The 18,544-nt window shown below is 42.8% G+C and overlaps 1 protein-coding gene across 1 annotated transcript; it reads left to right on the top strand.

The window, feature by feature from the left end:
• Positions 1-1,023: 1,023 nt before the first annotated feature.
• Positions 1,024-10,149, top strand: GCSAM (germinal center associated signaling and motility; the record flags this gene model as incomplete). Its single annotated transcript, XM_080919422.1, is given in 7 exon segments — positions 1,024-1,052; positions 3,313-3,381; positions 5,878-5,934; positions 6,818-6,864; positions 8,342-8,370; positions 9,840-10,021; positions 10,023-10,149. Coding segments are annotated over 7 exon segments (540 nt in total).
• Positions 10,150-18,544: the final 8,395 nt, after the last annotated feature.

Raw genomic sequence — 18,544 nt, 5'->3', positions numbered from 1 at the left:
TTTTTTTTTTTCTGTTTTGTTTTGTTTTGTTTTGATATCCCTGACCACCAACTCAAAAGAGGGCTTATAACACAAGGTGCTGCCATTTCAGTTAGGTGAATTTTGACTCTTGGAGGAAGCATTGTCAGACCAGATGGTAAATTTATATTTAAATGTGTTAATTTATAGTTATTATGTTAATAATATAGAAACTCCCATAATTGTTAATAGCTTTAGGTAGAGGAGTAATAGTTTGATTCCTTAAGACTTTTCCAGCCAGCCTTACCCTTATTTTACCCTCCTTCTTCTGGATTTATCACCCTACACTCACACAGCAGTTAGAGTGCTCCCACTTTTCTCATTTCCCACACCAAATAATTTTACCCTGGGACTCCTCTACCTCTTGCTCCATGTTCCCTTCACTCCCCGATGGTCCCTTTCAGCTTCCCTTCTTTGTAAAGTTTCTCCAGCATATGTGCTCATGAGTACATGTTGAAAGTCTAGATATGTCCAGCTAGACTGTGTCTTGATTCTGTTTTCTCTTTTAGAGGGTTTTGGTGGTGGTGGTGGTGGTGGTAGTAGTGGTGGTTGGTTGGGTTTTGGGGGTTTTGGGGTTTTGGTAGGTAGGGTGGAATATTTGTTATTTTAGGCATTTTTGTTTGGTTTGTTTGTTTTCCTTGCTTCTAAACAACTATCCTCCCCCATTTGACACTCTTTACTAAATGTAGACTTCTGCAATGAAAACTCTCCCATAGTTCCTCCATCAGGACACACTTTGGGTTTCCTAGTGGCTAACACTCTCCCTAACCAGCCATTTCTAGTTTGGTTAATAGCCTGGTGCATCAAGACCCTGAGCTTTCAGGACACATGCATGTGCCTCTCACCTTCCCCTCAGCCCCCCTTCTCCTCCGTCAGGCACCTCCTCTTTCTGGCTCTCTACATGGGTGCCCTGAGCTGTTTCGACCCTACTGCACAGTTACAGAGCACAGTGTGAGACCAAGGTGCGAGCTGGCTCAGAAGGAAGTGGAGACTAGCAGAGACCTGATGGGGAACTGTCTGCAGAGAACAAGCAGGTGAGCTCACTCCCTCCTGAGAGCAGAGACCTGAGCCAGAGGTGAAAGAGAAAAAGAAGGCAGCTCTTGGGGTGACTGAACTAGGAAAAGGGTGTGACAAGAACTCAGTCCCTCCTGAGCCACACACCGGGTGATATATCCTTATAGGTTTTCATACGTACAGACAATCCCAACCTAAGAATAGGTGCGATTCGAGAAAGACCCCATTAAAGGAGGACTCCTGTCCATCTAAGAAATGAAACAACGGTCCTGGGGCTGGGGAAATGCTTCCCCTGGATGTTCCTGAGTAAGTTATAAGTAAGCTCCCACCCTTTCCGGGAGTCTTTGAAGTTTTAAAATAAACAACGCATTTCCTGCCTTGGTGAGGCTGCGGTTAGTTGTGTCTGTAAGCGGGTTATAGGAAAAGGCCATGCCACTAGGGAGAAGACTTGCCTTCTTGTTCCTGGATTTGGTCTCCTCATTTTAAATGGAAATGGTGTATAACCCTAGCCAGAGGTTCCAGATGTGATGGTATAAAGCCAGGTGATCTACAGAGAGTATGTTGACAGCGGGGATCCTCCTAGCTCCCTTGGTCTTAGCATATAAAGGGGAACATAGAAAAATGAGGTCTTGCAAAAATGCCATTTACCCAAAGGAGGCTTGGGAGTATTTGTATCCTTTCCTGGGAGCCAGTTTCTGCCCAGGGCTCTCCCCACCACCCCTACCCTTTTCTTAAAGCCTTCTATGAGATTATGAGTGGCTGCCCTTAGACCTCACTGTGAAATCCGCTAAAGACGTATTGCTTCTTATTTTCTGCTCACTACCTTGTGGACTCCTGGTTCCTGCCTTTATTTCTGGCACACAGCAGGTACTCGTTGCTAGACGGATGACCAGGAGCTCTGAGCAGAGAGCAAAATGAAGATGCGCTGTAGACAAGAAAACACAGTGATATGGCACACATGCACTTTTGTGTCTCAGGACTGGGCTATGTGGTTAAGCATTGTAAAGCCAATCTATTTACCACGAGAAGGTGAAAAGTATAGAAACACAGGCAGTAGAAGGTGAGGTGAGCTGCTGACCACACTCACAGCTACAGCATGATACCAACAGTCTGTCAGCCACTTGTATTTCTTTATCTACTAAGAGCCAGTATGCCTTCAGTTACTTTTTGTTTGAGGTTTGGTGTATTTTGTTTCTGAAGTAAAAAGCCATTTGTATTTTTAATAGGTTTTTCTCATATATACTGCAGAAAAATAATACTACTTTAGTCTGTGGCTAATTGTCCTGTGTTTATTACACTCTAAAGATGGTCCAATTCATCGTGGGAATCCCTTAGGTTTCTTTCCCTGTGCTCATTCCTAGTAGTCTTTCCTTACTTGGTTTTGTGTGTGTGTGTGTGTGTGTGTGTGTGTGTGTGGTTTATTAGTTTACATTTATTCTTAATACATCAACTCATGGTTTATATATTATTCTATCCCTACATAATTGTCCTATTATCCCAGCATCCTCTTCCATTGCTGATATCTGCAGCCTTTCTTTTCTTATCCCTGTGGGCACACTCGTGACTACACCTTTGCAGATCAGAGGACAGAAAACATCTCTTCTTCACGGGAAGAACCCAATGTCTTAGAGAAAAACTCTTTCCCAAAGGAAACCCAGGCTTTTCCCCTTCTTAGTTGTGGATCTTCAAACAAGTTGCCTAAATTTTGTCCTCAGATTTCTTGCTAACAAATAACAGGACAATAGTATTGGCCAATGGGCTTGTTCTGAAACTGAATGAAATACCACACACAAAAGGCCTGGGGCATACTAAAAATTGTTCACCAATTTTATTTCTTCATATTCTCAATTTTCAGCAAATGGGGAAAAACAGTTTAGACAGAAATCCAATCCAAACAGTGAATGACTTTATTGTCCCTATTTTATTCTTTCTGTTCCTTTCTATCTATCCCTTGTCCTCTGGATTTCCATGAAAAGTGGTAACTCACTGAACCCCATTGCTTGGGTGCAGGCCCTGGGACCTCAGTGAATAAGAGATGGAGCAGAATAGCCCGGGCCTCTCCCTGTGATTAAGATTCTCAGGAATGTTTTTAGACTCATAGGTGGGCTGTTCCTTTTAGTGATGTTAGACCTAAAACAGGCAGTGTCCTGTGCTTCAGAAGGGAACATTCATAGATGGCACGGCAATGAGGGAAATGCTAAAGTGGTTCAGGACTGCACATAATCAAAAACAAAAAAGTTGTAAGAAACACATGGCCCATTTTTGATATTTAAATCTTAGGTGGCAGCTGGACATGCAGGACACACCTTGGAATCTGAGACTCCAAAATGCCCAGGGGAGAACATGCAGGTGAGAGTGTGTGCTCCCTACCTCCCCAGGAAGAATCAGTCATCAGGACTGAGGCTGCACATTCCCCAAAGCCGAGGCCCACTGCCAGCCATCATGTGTGTGAAGAATAGACAACAAGACTTCCTTACACTGAACAGGAGACATGCTGCTATTCTAAGAGCCTTGTGTCTCCTTGGCAACAGGAAATCAGATGTCTAAGTCCCTGGTACAACTTGAAATAAGGATCTGAAATCCTGTTGCTTCTTTATTTGTAGAATAATGTTCCCTTGTGCTCAAATCTCTACCTTAGCTTTGTTATGTTAAGCCTTGAGTTTCTATTTCTGGGCTAAATGCATTGTCCCATGTCATGAGGTTGAAAGGCTTGTGGAGAGCTGCCTGTATGTAGGCCAGTGTAGTGAACCTACTGCAGCTTCATGCATCCTTCCTGGTGGCCTTTTGAGTACCCACTCTTAGGGAACAATGAAAGAAGAAATCTTGCAATGTACTAGTGCCTGAAGTCTAAGAATTCTAAATTATGGCAAAGCCTGTTGTTCTGTGACCTACAGAAGTTGGCAGCAATTTTCACAGTGTTCCAGGAGGTAAATTTGAGAGAGGACCTAAACGCAAACCAAAAATTTAAGACTATCTTAGAGGCAGGGACCCAAAGGTTCTTCCCATCCAAGGCCACATTTCTTCAAGGCAAGCTGAGAGTTACGTATTTTGAGAGCTGTTGCTGGTCATCTATTTAAATGTGTATATCACATGATAGAAAAGAAAGAAAAGAATGGGGGAAGAATGGTAAGAGAGAGAAGGAGCTGGAAAAGGAGACATAGAGGGAGAAAGATTATAGACTTGAGAGAAGACAGGTGCCTGGGACCGTTGGCGTCTATATGATGTCACATACTTGTCTCTGCAATCCACAGTCACAATACAGCTTTTCCTGTGTTATCCTTTTTGGGGAGAACTCCAGGGCTAGCTCACTGACAGGCACATCGTTAAGTGTCTCTTTCCAGCTCTCTTGAATACGTTGTAGTCAACTTACCCAAACTCACCTCAAACCAAGTACACATTAAAATGTAAGACTGCATTGCAAGTAGCTGCATAAGAGAAATTCAGCTCACAAATCCCTTTTCCCCATCACCTTCGTGTGAACCTTACAGCTTCATAACGTAAGTAGAATATATACCCTTATTTTATATATTAAGAAGTTCTGGCTCAAAATGTTTAAAAATATGGATCTAGTAACTCAAAACTCAACCGTTCCCTTCCCTTTCACTTCCGTATCCCCTTAGCAAATCTGCTTTCTACACACGGGTCAGACTCAGGAGTTTCCTTATGATACCTTTTAACAACAAAAGAGGAAGATGAAAGCAAACGGTTTGCAGGACACAAACTACACTAAGGGTGACCTAAAGAAAAGAGATCTTAGAGGCCACCAAAATGTTCAACCAAACTAGCATTCCTGAGACGCCCCTGTAGAGGAACTAATCAGGCAGTTCGCTGGGGACACATTTGTGGATGCTATTTTCCAAATGTCTTTATAGAACACGACTTGTACATGTAGTACATTACAAGGGGGATTTTGTGGTAAACCATGTGGTTGTTAGCTATATCACCAATTTAGAAAGAATCATAGAAAGCTAGACACCATGCCAGATGTCTGACTTCACGGTCAGCTTTCTACCTTCTACCATAAGAAGCATAAGCCTTCTGATGTAGCTGTACTATCAGAGTTTGGGTGGTAGATCTGATGGCCTTCCATTTGGTGGCTGTGCCCACAGATACCCTTCAGATATCTCCATCAGATATTTATGTATATCAGAGAGGGTGGCATACACTGATGAAATAAACCGTAATGGAGTGGATGAATATAGTTCTCAACTTTCTGAGGCTCACATGCTAATGTAAGAAAGAGATAAACAATGTAATTTGTCAATTATGGTGGAGAGTCATTAGGAGAGATAAGAGAGATCGCAGTGATATCTAAAAATGTGCCTGTCGGTGAGGTATGCCTGGTGCTTCCTCAGAAAGGGTAGCCCAGAAAAAACTGGATCATGACCGTGAATTTGAGAGACAAATGTCTGTGATATTGTAGGAATGAGACCAATACCAGGTGCCTGTCTTTTCATAAAGCCTACTGTCCTCAAGTCTACGATTTCTCCTCCCCCCACACACACATCATCCTTTTCTCTTATTTCCACTGTGTGATGTATAGACTTTAATAGCTAGCCCAAACAAAATGATTTGTCAAATATCTACAGGCGTACACCTTGGTTTTCTGGAGATAATTCCATTGCAGATAGTCAGTTAAATCACTAGAATTGTGGGCTGTTAAAACATCTTATTTCCCTTACTGAGGATACTATAAAAAGGACTTATCTCTGGTTATAATTGATGGTGCCATAGACTTGTGTCCAATTCACCTAAGAAATAAGGACAGCAAAAGCAAAGGGAAAGAAGTCACCCTCAATAAAGCTTGAGAAACCAGGCTCACTGATTTCGGGTCATCTCTCTCAGATATTTCAAGGGCTGGAGTTGTTGTGACATCGTTGACAGATGCGCCTGCCTTCCTTGGTAAGTGGAGTGTTACTCCGAGGAGTTAATTCCCTACCTGTGTATTCAGTGTGGAACTTATACCTGTGAGCTCCTTCTTTTTTGTGGCTACACCCAAGCCTGGTTAGTATCAAGCTGAGATAAGTCACTGAGAATCAGTTCAAGAAAACAGCCCCTGTGTGTGGTGAGAATCAAGAATAATCACCTCACGGGTGGTGGCTTCTTCTCACAAGCATAAACCTCAGATGCAAAAATGAAACTGTCTGTTAATGCTGAGAGTGTTCGCATTGCAAGCACCTTGTATAGAAGTCCTTATTTCTGCCCTTCACGTGGAGAATATGTGCTCCAGGTGATAATTTATTGCCCAACCTGAGACACTCTAGGAAAGTAAAAGGATTGCTAAAAAGTAGCTAAGTGATTGATAATGACATTAAACAGTCTTAGCATATCAGACCTGTGGGCATCCTTAAAGCAACCGTGTCTTTGTCCATCCTATGACAATGGGCTTCCAACATATTTCTAGGGGACCTTTTTTTTTATACAGTATACTTTTGTTTTCTGCTTGGGTGATCACAGGTTAGACTTGGGACAGAAAAATGCCCATTCCTTCATTTGCATGGTAAGAACAAAATGGAAGTTTGTGTCAGAAATATTCCCCAAAACTGTAGCCTCTTGACACCACATATGCACAGATCACGTTTCAACCTAGAGGCAAGCAAAGAAAGAAGAAATAAATATATTTCTGCTTAACACAATCTTCCCTCTCACTCTTTCATTCATGTATGTTGAAAGAAGTATTTATAAAAGCATAATATCTACCAAAGGTTGAGGTTGAAGTTTCGTAGTCCAGTGTTTTAAGAGATTCTGGATATTGAGACAACCCATCTACATTCCTTCCTTACAGGAAAAACACGAGCTCATGTAAAGCCAGACAAGAGTCTCCAAAGCAAAGTAAGTCATCACTTACCCATCAGTTTTACTTCTGATGCACACACATTTCTAAAATGTCCGTTCTCTGTGCTCATCAACGCCCACTGAGAGGATCCCTACCCCAAACCTACACACAGCACTTCGATTTATCCAGTTCTGTATTTCTTTGTTGTTTGTTTCTATTAGACTGTGGTCTCGTTGAAGCAGAGAGTGATTTATCAACCCCCGTATTCCTCAGTCATTGCCCAATCTGGAAACTGAAGGAACAAACTGGAAACAAATGTGCCAGTCAGAGCTCAGAAAGGCAGTTCGGCATTTTGTTCCTCTCCTTGAGAGCAACAGGGAAGAATGAGAAAGTTTTCCAAAAGATAAGGGATAATGAGATCTGCATCAAAGGGACCCTCCATCCCACTGGCATGGGCAGAAAAGAAACAGCGTGAACTCTTGGCAAGAAGTCATGCAGGCAGACATCTTGCAATGCTGTGGGGACAGATCTGTGCTGAAGTTAAAGACACAGGACTTCATGGGTGGTTGGAGAGTGACAGCAAATATGGGAGAGAGAAAAAGCAAGTGTCGGTGTGAGGATGGACCATAGCATTTTCAGAGAAAATTGTGTCTTTCCCTCACTGCATTTAAAGTGGAGACTATAGCTCATCCATGCGCTAAATCTCAAAAAGGAGCTAGCTCTGTGCAGCCCATAGTGTCCCCAGCCTGAGGTCCTTCACCCCAGGGTCCCAACAAATGCCAATTTCCATCAAAAGAAAACATAATAGAAATAAGGCCACAGAGCCCTTTCTTCGGGCAACAATCGTGAAGTCCCACGTGGACATAAAAGTTTGTAATGATGAGAGTACTAGGAGACATATAAATCCATGAACCACGTGGTACTGCCATCTGTAAACAGCTCTGCCTCCATTTTTTTCTGCTTATTCTGCTTAAATGCCAGGCATGGGAAGTGTGCCTCTGCTCCTGGCTGAAGCCAGTCAGTTTGGAGTAAAAGATCTCTTGTCTTGCTTCCACAGAAACATAAATGTTAAGCATCCAAGCTCCCTGTTCTGCAAACTTTCCTTAAGCACCAGTCTCTATGTTACCACCAGCCGATGTCTCCTGTTAGGAAGAATATTCTCCTATCTGCTGTTGGGACTCTCATGCTGTCTCATAGTCACACGTTCTCTGTCTAGCCTTGACAGGACACATTTGCTTCTGGAGTGTCTGCCTCCCTAGTGCATCTTACCAAGTAGGTACACAGTGTGCATTACATGAGGAAAGAGAAGAGAAGGGATGTGGTTCGCTGCCTAAAGATGCACCAAAAGTACCTTTCTCCACTGGCCTTAGCAGCCTGAGCAAGCTCTGCTGTGGCTTGCTTGGGCTGGCCTATGACTCTTAGACTTCCAAAGACTACTCCAGCTGTCCCTTGGCTGTCTGGCTGCCTACATCCAAGCCCCAATTCCTGAAGTCTCTTCTTAATAAACTCATTGAATGTATTTCCTTTCTGCAGATGAACAGATGACTTCGGTTCCCTTTCAGGTAATGAAATCCCTTCTGATCCTGTCCTGGAAAAAAAAAAAAAACACTTTAAATGCCAGGGCGGAACCCATAGCCATTTGCAGTGCCAGGTGGTAGGAATATCAGCTCTCCTGCCACATAACTTGTTGGAGGCACTAACATTTGCTGTGCACTTTGTTGATGGCAGGCCATGCGCTGAGTTTTTGACAGGCACCTATGTAACTGTCACCACAACCCGTATTATTACATCACTGTAGTGCTGTGTCCTCTGACTTCACAGAAGCAAACTATAAAAGATTAAGTTACAACCTCTAAAGCCAGTGCTTTCAATTGAATGTTGCTACCTCTGATTTTTTTTTTTAAAATTTTTATTAGATACTCTCTGTATTTACATTTAGAATGCTATCCCCTTTGCCCACCCCACCCCATACCCCCTACTTGTCTTCACAAAGGTGCACTAGCTCCCAATCGCCCTCTCCACCTCAGTGCCTTGGCACTCCCCTACATTAGGAAAAAAACGTGCCCTATCTGAACCAAAGCCTCTTCTCACATTGATGCCAGACACTGCTATTCTATTGTCAGCTGCATATGCAAATGGAGCCATGGGCCTCCCAGTGCATGCTCAGTGGCTGGTGTTCTATTCCATGGGAGCTGTGAAGGATTTGGTTGGTGGACAATGTTGTTCTTCCCATGAGGCTGCAACCCCCTTCAGCTCCTTTACCACCCCCCAGCACCCTCACTGGGGTCTCCTGCTCAGTCTGATGGATAGCTGCAAGCATGCTCAGCTGCATGACTCTGGCAGAGCCCCTGAGGAGGCACCCTATCTGGTTCCTGCCGGTAAGCACCTCCCAGCATCAGCTATAGTGCTTGGGCCCAGTGGCTGCACATGGGGTGGATCCCCAAGTAAGTTGCCTCTGATTTCTAACTCCTGAGATTTCACCATTAATGAAACCTTCTCTCAAATTAATAATACAATAGTCTGCAATGGGGAGCCTGGGGATGTAGTACAGTTTGTAAAGAGTGCTTATCTAGCATGCACGAATCCCTAGGTTTGCTCCCCAGCACAGCATAAACTAGGTGTGTGACAGGCACATTTCCATGGTTCTCATTAATAGTAAGAGGAGCAGAAGATCAAAATCATCCTTTGCTACATTTTGAATGGGATACAGGAGACTCTGTCTCAATAATAATTTCTTGATGAGTAGTTAAATGTAATCCAAGGACATCTAATGTTCTTAGACCACAGGAAGTATACAAGGTTGTCAAGGGTCACTCTGGAACACATAAAGCCAGCTATATGCTTTGAGTGACAGGAACTCCTCATCTTCTAGCCCAGTGAATGCCCCGTGACCATTTGAAAAAGATGACCAAGAAATGGAGAAGACAGTGGTGATAGAATAAGGAATTGCCCCCCATTAGACCTGTGTTGTTACTGAAATATAGACTGAAAAGAGGCCCAATCTTTATAGTGCCTTTCCTTTCACCTGCAGGACAATGCTGACGAGGCCTACACAGAAGAGTTATGCTACATCCTTGTCCATCACAAAGCCCCCAGGGGAAGGCCATCAGAAAACCCTGATGAGGGGTTCTATGAGAACGTCTCTAACAAGGTTGAGAGACACAGAGAGTCTTCAAGAGGAACAGAGACGGAGTATTCAGTTCTCCATTTTCCTTCAGCCCCTACCTTCCACAGAAGATGAATATGAACTTCGTATGCCCAGCAGATTCTCCTCACATGCCATTCAACAGCCACAACCATGTACAACCCCCTTTGAGACCCACTTTTCTCATCTACAATGAAGTGACTAGGTTAGAGTTTGCTTAGCACTGACAGATAAAAGTAGGAGGTAGAGACTGTAGTTTAAGCAGTAATGGGCCATGGAGATCTTTAGTTTGTTTCTTCTGGAGGACCTTGGCAGGACACACTTTGCAAACCACAGAGCCTCTCATCGTCTGACAATAACCAACATTCAAAAATTAGTCACCTGTCTTGAACATCACATTGAAAAAGGGATTAACCAGCTTTGTTTCTAAGTGGTGTTAAAAATAATCCGTGGTAGGAAAGGCTCTCTGTATTGACCAGGAAGTGTACCACAAAAGACTCTTCCCTTCTCACTAAGTTCTTGTGAATTATCCCCACAGCTATACTCTGCAGTCAGGGGAAGCTTACTCATCATGACCCATGACCACAGAGAGAAATGCTCATTACTGTTAAATTCCAGCTCAGCACCACTTGCTATGGAAACCAGCAAAATTCCCTGTTTCCCATGGGTCTAAGATGTGTCCTTTACATAGTGTCCTTGGCCTCATGGTCCCATGGCTCTGAATTTTCTGTACCATTGTTAATATGATTTTATACTATATTTTTAAACTTGGAGTTTTTCAATAGAATTTTCTTTCTCCCGTCATGTGGGAAAACAGTCTCAGAACCTCCTCCTTGCTAGGCAAGTGATCCACCATGAAGAGACAGCTCAAATGCTTCCACATAAATCTCAGTAGAACTACCGTAGTGTCAGGGACTGACAGAGTAGGAAGTTTCTGGATATCCATTAAACCCACTGTCTTCTTTTTTACTGAGAGAAAATTGTTTGCCCTATGGTATATTAGTGGCATTAGTGGCAGAACTTTATTTTGGCTTTCAAGCCAGTGTTGCTGCTGCATACTATATATGATACAGTAAATTTCTCTATAAATGGTCCCATGTCCACATGGGAGAAGTAACACATACCTCTGCTCTATGAGCACCCATCTATGGCTTGATTTTTCATTTTCCATTATTGTTTTCTTTAGAATTTCTGGACTCATGTCTATCCTAAGTTAGCCAACTATGCACAGCCTACTGACTGGCCAAAGCTAGCCTACCACCTGTATTTTTGTAGATAAAGGTTTATTAAAACACAGCTGCACTGATTTGTCTACATACTATCTTTGGTTGCTCAACCATGGTAAAATTGATTTGTGACACAAACCAGAAGCTTTACAAAGCTAAAAATATCTATAATCTAACCTGTTCTAGATGATAATTTTGTAGACCTCTGCCTTAAACAGTCACAGTTTGAGATAAACTGGAGAGGATTATATTTGGTTATTGACACACTCATTAAGAGCAGATACCAATGAACTGGCAGGAAAAATTAAACCACAAAGAAGATGAGCAAGACTAAAACAATTACTAGCAAATTAGACTATTTCCACATACACACCTGCATCCGCAAGGTGCTGTTTTATTTACCTCATGGCCACTGTCCTAATTTTAGAGATGCTAAAATGTCAAGATGTTTGTAGAGATAAGCTTAGGAGGTACTCTGCATTTAATTACTGTTTTGTTATCAGAGTCGAATAACTTTCTATTTAAAATGCCCAAGGCATTAGGGAGGTAGCTCAGTAGTGGGGTGCTTGCCTAGCATGTACAAGCCATACAACAGAAGGAAGGAAGAAAAAGGAAGGAAGGAAGGAAGGAAGCAGCAAGCAAGAAAGAAAATAAGAGAGGAAAAAAAAGCACAAAACAGGCCAAGTGCCCACTGACACTGAGAGTAAATACGGTGCCTTAAGGTACATTGAATGACTTTGCTGAGACATAAACCAGTTGTACACCTTCAGCTAAAGAGCTAGCAAGGTCTCAGTGCCTCGGTCTCCATTAATTTTCTTTCTTTACAGATAGCTTTCACGTAGAAGCCTAAGTGTAGTGTTTGACCAGATGTCACTTAGGTTCAAAGGACGTGTTCATAGAGATAAGAAATGCTATATGAGATGTTACACATGGCTGGCTTTTGGGAGGTTTGGGGGCCAGAAACTGATTCAACTCTTATTTCCCTTTCAGCCCAAGCCATGTATTTGTAGGCTCAGTGTATATTAAAAGGCTGCATATGATATATAGTCACCCATTCTAGCTTGTTTTCAGCTGCTGGGATAAAACATTGACCAAAGCTAATTGGAGAAGAAAGGGTTTATTTGACTTATATGTCCCAACCATAGTTCATCCTGGCAGGAGCTTGATGTGGGAACTGAAGTGGAGGCCATGGAGAAATGCTACTTACTCTCTTAGTTTTCTTTCTTATACAACCCAGGGCCATCTGATCTGGGGTGGCACTGCAGTTGTCTGTGCCCTCCCATATCAACCATCAGCCAAGACAATACCCCTTAGAAAAAACCCACAGGTCGATCCAATGGATTTGATTGCTAAAGTGAGGTTCCTTCTTCCCAGGTAACTCAATTTTGTGTCAAGTTGATAAACAAAACAAAGACCTCACCTCTATACCATCTATCATAGACCCTGAGGATAAATGATAGCAAAGAACAGAAACAGAAGTCTTTTGAAGCGCATGCAGGAGAGCGTGCTGCTGTACCAAGTTCCCTCCAGCAAGGCAGACAGCAAACAGATGGCTCTATGCTAGAACTCCTCACACAGGTGATGTAAATATTCCTAGTATGATATAATAAACGGTATTTGTTTGCACCTCATTCTGTAAAGTATTACCTGCCCATCCCCCAAAGCAAATGATTTTTTTTTTCTTTTAAATCAGGACCTCATTAAGTCTAAACGCTTAAACCAAGAAGCATGCTCACATGGTAAAATTAGAGAATGATACAACAGCTATGTTTCTAGATTAAAGAGCCATTGGGGGAATCTCAAAGCATCTGCTATGAGTGCAAATGAGACAGCTCAGTGAGTGAAGTGCTTACTGGGCAAATCTGACAGCCTGGATTTGATCCCAGGACCCCACAGTGAAGGAGAGAGCTGATTTCTGAAAGTTGTCCTCTGACCTCCTCATTCACACATATGCACACACAAGCAGCCCACAAATAATAAATGAAAATTAAAGTTTAAATCTGTGTTGTGTATGATATTATGTTTCAATAAAAAACATGTACCAGTAACTATTTTACTAATCTGAGAAAAAAAAGTCCCATGAGCCAAACTCAGCATGTTGCTGTGGTTTAAATGTGAATTGTCCCATAGTCCCTGTGCACTTGGCCCCCTACTGGTGACTGTTTAAGGAGGATACAGAACCTTTGGGGCTATGGCCTAGCTAGCAGATGTGATTCGCTGAGTGGGAAGATAGCTTGGTGCTGTCTGCTCTAGTTCTGTCTGAAACCACCTGTTTCCTAGTCTGCCAGGGTGTGAATGTCCCTGTCACAAGCTCCCACCATTATATTCTTGAGTTGGTCCACCATGCTGTGTTGTGGTAAATATTAAAAAGGGTTGTACCCAGTTCCAGTGTGTTCTGTTCTTTGACCCAAAACCATGCAACACTAACCCCAGGTACTCTCTAGCCACCCTCTCCCAGCTGCTGGCCTGGAACTCTGCTCACATTCCCTGCAGCCTAGTGAAATCAGGACTCTAGAGGTCTCAGCAGTGGCTGGTGCCCCACGGCTCTGGGACCCGCTCTGGTTCCCCACAGCTCTGTCCTATTGCGACTCCCTGGTGGACTTTGCCCACACAACCCAACGAAATCCAAGTTCCGGATACTTTTAATTTAACAATGGTTTTTATCTCAGATTTCCCCCAGTAAATTTTACACTCCACAAAAAGTCTACACCATAAACTGAGTCAAATGATATAATTTGCCCACCTAGACAAGACAAATCATCCTGTACAAACCTATTCTTTTAAATATTCATATCAACCTGTATCTGTGCAGAAGCCCACAACCATCCGTGTCTTCTTCCATCTTCCCTCTCTCTTCCTCACTTTTCCTCTTTCTCTCTGCTTCCAAGACTTTTCCCCACCTACTCTTCCTTCTCATCCAATGTTAGGCTTCGCTTTATCCTGGACCTGCCTTTCTACATAATGACATCATCTTCCATGCTGCTCTGCCATAACGGACCATATGCCTCTGGAACTCTAGAGCAAAGCCTTGCCCCACTTGTTGCTTCTGTCAGATATTGCTGATGAGAACATATAGCTGATGTAGTTATATAATGTATAAAATACCTCCAAATTTCACGGCAGCTTTTGTGTCCAAACGTTGCCACAGTGCCCAGACTTTGTCCTCTACATAGATGGAGTGGATAATATTCAGCACCATACTTACTGAGAAGCTGTTGTTAGTGGATGGTTGTAGGATGGGTCAGGGGTCGTTCTTTTTAGAAGATGTGTGTCTGGTAAGTTCCTATGCTTCAGTGGATGCCCCACACATACACATACACATACACATACACATACACATACACATACACATACACATACACATACACATACACATACACATACAGTTCTAACTGGACTTCATGGGTTATCAAAAAGGAAAAAAAAGCATGAAGTTGGGACGGGGGTATGTTGGGGAGAATTGAGGAGAGTTAAAGGGAAAAATGGACGATGGGATTTTATTTTATATATTTTAAATTCTCAAAAAGCAAAAAAAAAAAAAACCTCATACTCACTAATGGCAACGCACAAACTGATGCAATTCTCCTCTTCCACACATTTCAAGATTCCTCATGAAACTGTGCAGTCTTGCAGAAAGTATACATAAGAGCAGATGTGTGTGTGTGTGTGTGTGTGTGTGTGTGTGTGTGTGCTGTGCCACAAGGTTAGTAATGTTAGTAATGTAACCCCTTACTGAAAGAATCCCGGTTTTTCACCAGCTGAAGAACATACACGAGCTGGACTTGGCCTCCGCAGCACATATGCAGCAGACCTGCAGCTTGGTCTTCATGTGGGTCCCGAACAACTGGAGTGGGAGCTATTGCAAAAGCTGTTGCCTGCACGGAGGATACGTTGTAGCTGGGCTGACCTGCCCAGCCTCTGTGGGAGAGGAAGCACCTAGCCTCGTAGATACTTCATGTGCTAGGGTAGGGAGATGCCCACCCACCCCCACTCAGAGGAGAAGGGGAGGAAAAATGGAGGAGAGATTGTGGGAGGGGTGACCAGGAGGGGTCAGTGATCAAGATGTTAAGTGAATATTTAAAAAAGAAAGAAAGGAAGGAAAAAGGAGAAAAATAAGAATCCTACTTCTTGAAAAAGAAACTGAGACTGAGTTTCTAATGTACTCTTTCAAGTTGCAAATATAAAAAGAAACCCCCTCCCCCTATAGGGCTTCAAACAGTACACAGATAAAATGGTCCACAGTGCAAGCCAAGGCAGCCTGTGTGGTTTCCGCTCACATTTGTATTAGTGCCTATAAATAAACTCCCATTCTTTGAATAAATTCTTATTTAAAACAGAAGAGAGAAATAGGAAAAAGGCAAAGACAATGCAGGAAAATATTCCACTGACAAGTTCAAATTCTTCCATGATTAGGCCAGCCTGAGGATGGCCTCTTAAGTATCTTGGGACAGAAGGCATGGAGGAGGGAGCAGACTGGAAGGCTTAAAGAAACAGGATGAAGGGTGTAAAGTGGGGCCAGGATGGAGAGCACGGGGTGGGGCCAGGATGGAGGGTGTAGGGTGGGGGCCAGGATGGGAGGAACAGGATCTGAGGCATGAGGCAGAACATTTGGCTTTCCAGGTCACCAGAGGAGCCTACAGAGGAAGAGAGGCTCTCTCGAGCTCTCCTGCTTGTTCTCTTTCTGTCTCTCTGTCTCTCTCTGTCTCTCTCTGTCTCTCTCTGTTCTCTCTCTCTCTCTCTCTCTCTCTCTCTCTCTCTCTCTCTCTCTCTCTCTCTCTCTCTCTCTCTCTCTCTCTCCTGGCATGTGGCTGGCTTTGTTCCAAACCTAGCCTCTGAAGGTCACAAACTTGAGGGTTTGTCTGCACTGTTTACAGTGAAACCTGGCTCTTCTCTGCTGTTTCCCGTTCTATACACGCAGGTCCTGTTTCTCTAATAACATTAGCAACGTCTTTTCCTGTCTCTTCTTTTGTGTCATTGATGCATGCACCCCCCCCCCCCCAAAAAAAAAGACTCAAAAGAGATCTGGAGGTGGTGGTCATCCCAGCAGCATTGTGGCATCCATAACTGCCTAAAAGTCCAGTTCCAGGAGATCTGATGCACTCCTCTCATCTCCCCGGACTACTGAACACATATATACATACACACAGACAGCTATATAAAATTAAATAAATAAAAGAATTTTAAAGATTAAAAAAATAGAGAGAGAAACTTAAATTGCAAACTAAAAGGAGTTGGACACATGGCTAGAATTTTTTGTTGAAAACAGGACAAGTGTTCTATCCATTGCTGAATGACTTCTAAAAACAGCAGGGCTTCATCCCAAACCCTTCTATCATTTCACAGATACTTGCTGAAATCATATGGTGAACTGGGCATTATTCCTGTCATTAAGATGCAACTTGTCGTCTAGAACAGAACAGTGTATATGAGCATAAAGTTGTTTTTTCCAAACATCTAAGTCTGCTCTAAGTTACCCATAACATATTGCATATTTAAACCTTAAAAAGTCTTCTCTATGACCAAGTGGTCAAAATCAAAACTAAGGTATTCAGATGTTACTGTTTCCTGAAAGAAAAAGGAACAACGCCAACCCTGTTCCCGGACACCAACAGTCCCTTTTATCCAGCCTCACCCAAGGGCAATTTTGTGGGAGAAAGGTTTACTTTGACTCATGAAAAGAATGCATGACTGATTTATAGCAGCCAGCGTGGTGGGAAGGTCACACTATGGTAGACTGGGAAGGAGAGCAGCGTGAAGCTTGGACCAATCTGACTGGCCTATAACCTTCAAATGATTCCCTCTGGCAGTCTCCTTACACCAGTGAGCCTTACCTTCTAAAGGCTATACAGCCTCCCCAGATAGTTTCACTAACTGTGAAGCAAGGGTTTAACACATAAGCCTGTGGGAACATTGAGACTGAGTGTAACGCGCGGCCTAAAAAGCACCAAAGAGAAAGAGGGTAAGTAGGCGCTTCCTACTCTCCCTGGAAATGAGCCAAAGATAAAGTCAACCCCAGCCCAACCTGGTTCAACCCGGTTTCCTCTTTGTCACACAGAAGAGCAAGCTGCCTCTATGCACAATTGCTTCTACCCGAAACTAACGCAGGGCCTTAATGAGGGAAGACGGGAGAGGCAGAGGAGAAAACAACACAGTAGCAAAAAAAAAAAAAAAAAAATAGTTTATTGTAAATGGTTTTAAGTCATTATATATTAAAATTCCTCATTACTGTAGAAAAAGTAAAGGCACATGGGAGTTCACAGTTAACATGTAAAAAAATAAAATAAAATAAAGGGGAAGAAGAAAACTCCACCTGTTTCAGGAGTTTAAGGAACTATCCTGAAAGTGAAACCATAAGTTACAATGTAGCAATTATCATTGTAATATAATACTATAGTATATAGTGGTAAAATAAGAAAGCAAGTTCACATTATTCAGAACCCTACACTTGACACATATTCATACACAGCTGCCTCCCGTACTGACCTGTATCCACGGCTAATCTATCTGAGGTATCAGACTGGGGAATTTCTCATTATACAACAATGAAACTTGACTCCCCAGAAAATTTCCAGGAAGGCAATTCCCCAACAAAACAAACATTCTGTTCTCTAATAATAGGCACTCCGTGTCCAAAGGTGACTGATACAGTCACTAACTTCCTTCTGGCCCTGCAAGGGACTGGCATACTGTTTGGAACAGTTGTAAAACAGAAATTCCCTGCTTTGCGATTATCTGCAGGAAAACACACAAGCAACACCTCAATAAATTAAGTCCTACCTGGCTGGTGATACCAGGCAACACAAAGCCAGTATGCGGTGTCAATATCATAAATGTAAGCAGTCTTAATGATCCTTTGATGAATTTTATAATAATAATAATATAAACAGTAATAATAATAACAATAGCCCACATGGGTAGCAATCTTAAACATGGTTGCATGCTCAAAACTCAGTGACATATGTTTAAGAAAAAAAAAAGACACGGAGTCATCTCAGGAACAATGCAGAGATGAGAAACCGTTCAGACATGTCAATCATCTTTCTATATGTAATACTCCACTATAGGCCTGACTGAGCTCAGCTTTCATGTGGAGGTTTGGGGGGGGGTGAAGAGATATACCCCTTCGGTCTTGGAGTTGCTTTCCTTTTCCTCTTGCCCTGGCTCAGAGGTCCATCAGATATAATTATGAACGGGGAGAGGGCTTCAGTGGACAGCTAGCTCATTCTTCCTCCTTCCCTTGGCTACCATGATGAGGCTTTGACTCACCCATCAGCTAGGGTTAACATAACCTGCCTAAAGCAAAGCCAGATATTTATCTTTGCAACACAGGAAAAGCATTCATGTGCTAGTAGAAGCAGCCAGTGT

Source organism: Micromys minutus, assembly GCF_963924665.1.
Source record: "Micromys minutus genome assembly, chromosome: 7".
Classification (NCBI taxonomy): Eukaryota; Metazoa; Chordata; class Mammalia; order Rodentia; family Muridae; genus Micromys; species Micromys minutus.
Note: the sequence above shows the minus strand (reverse complement) of the source record. Positions and strands in the feature narration are given on the sequence as shown.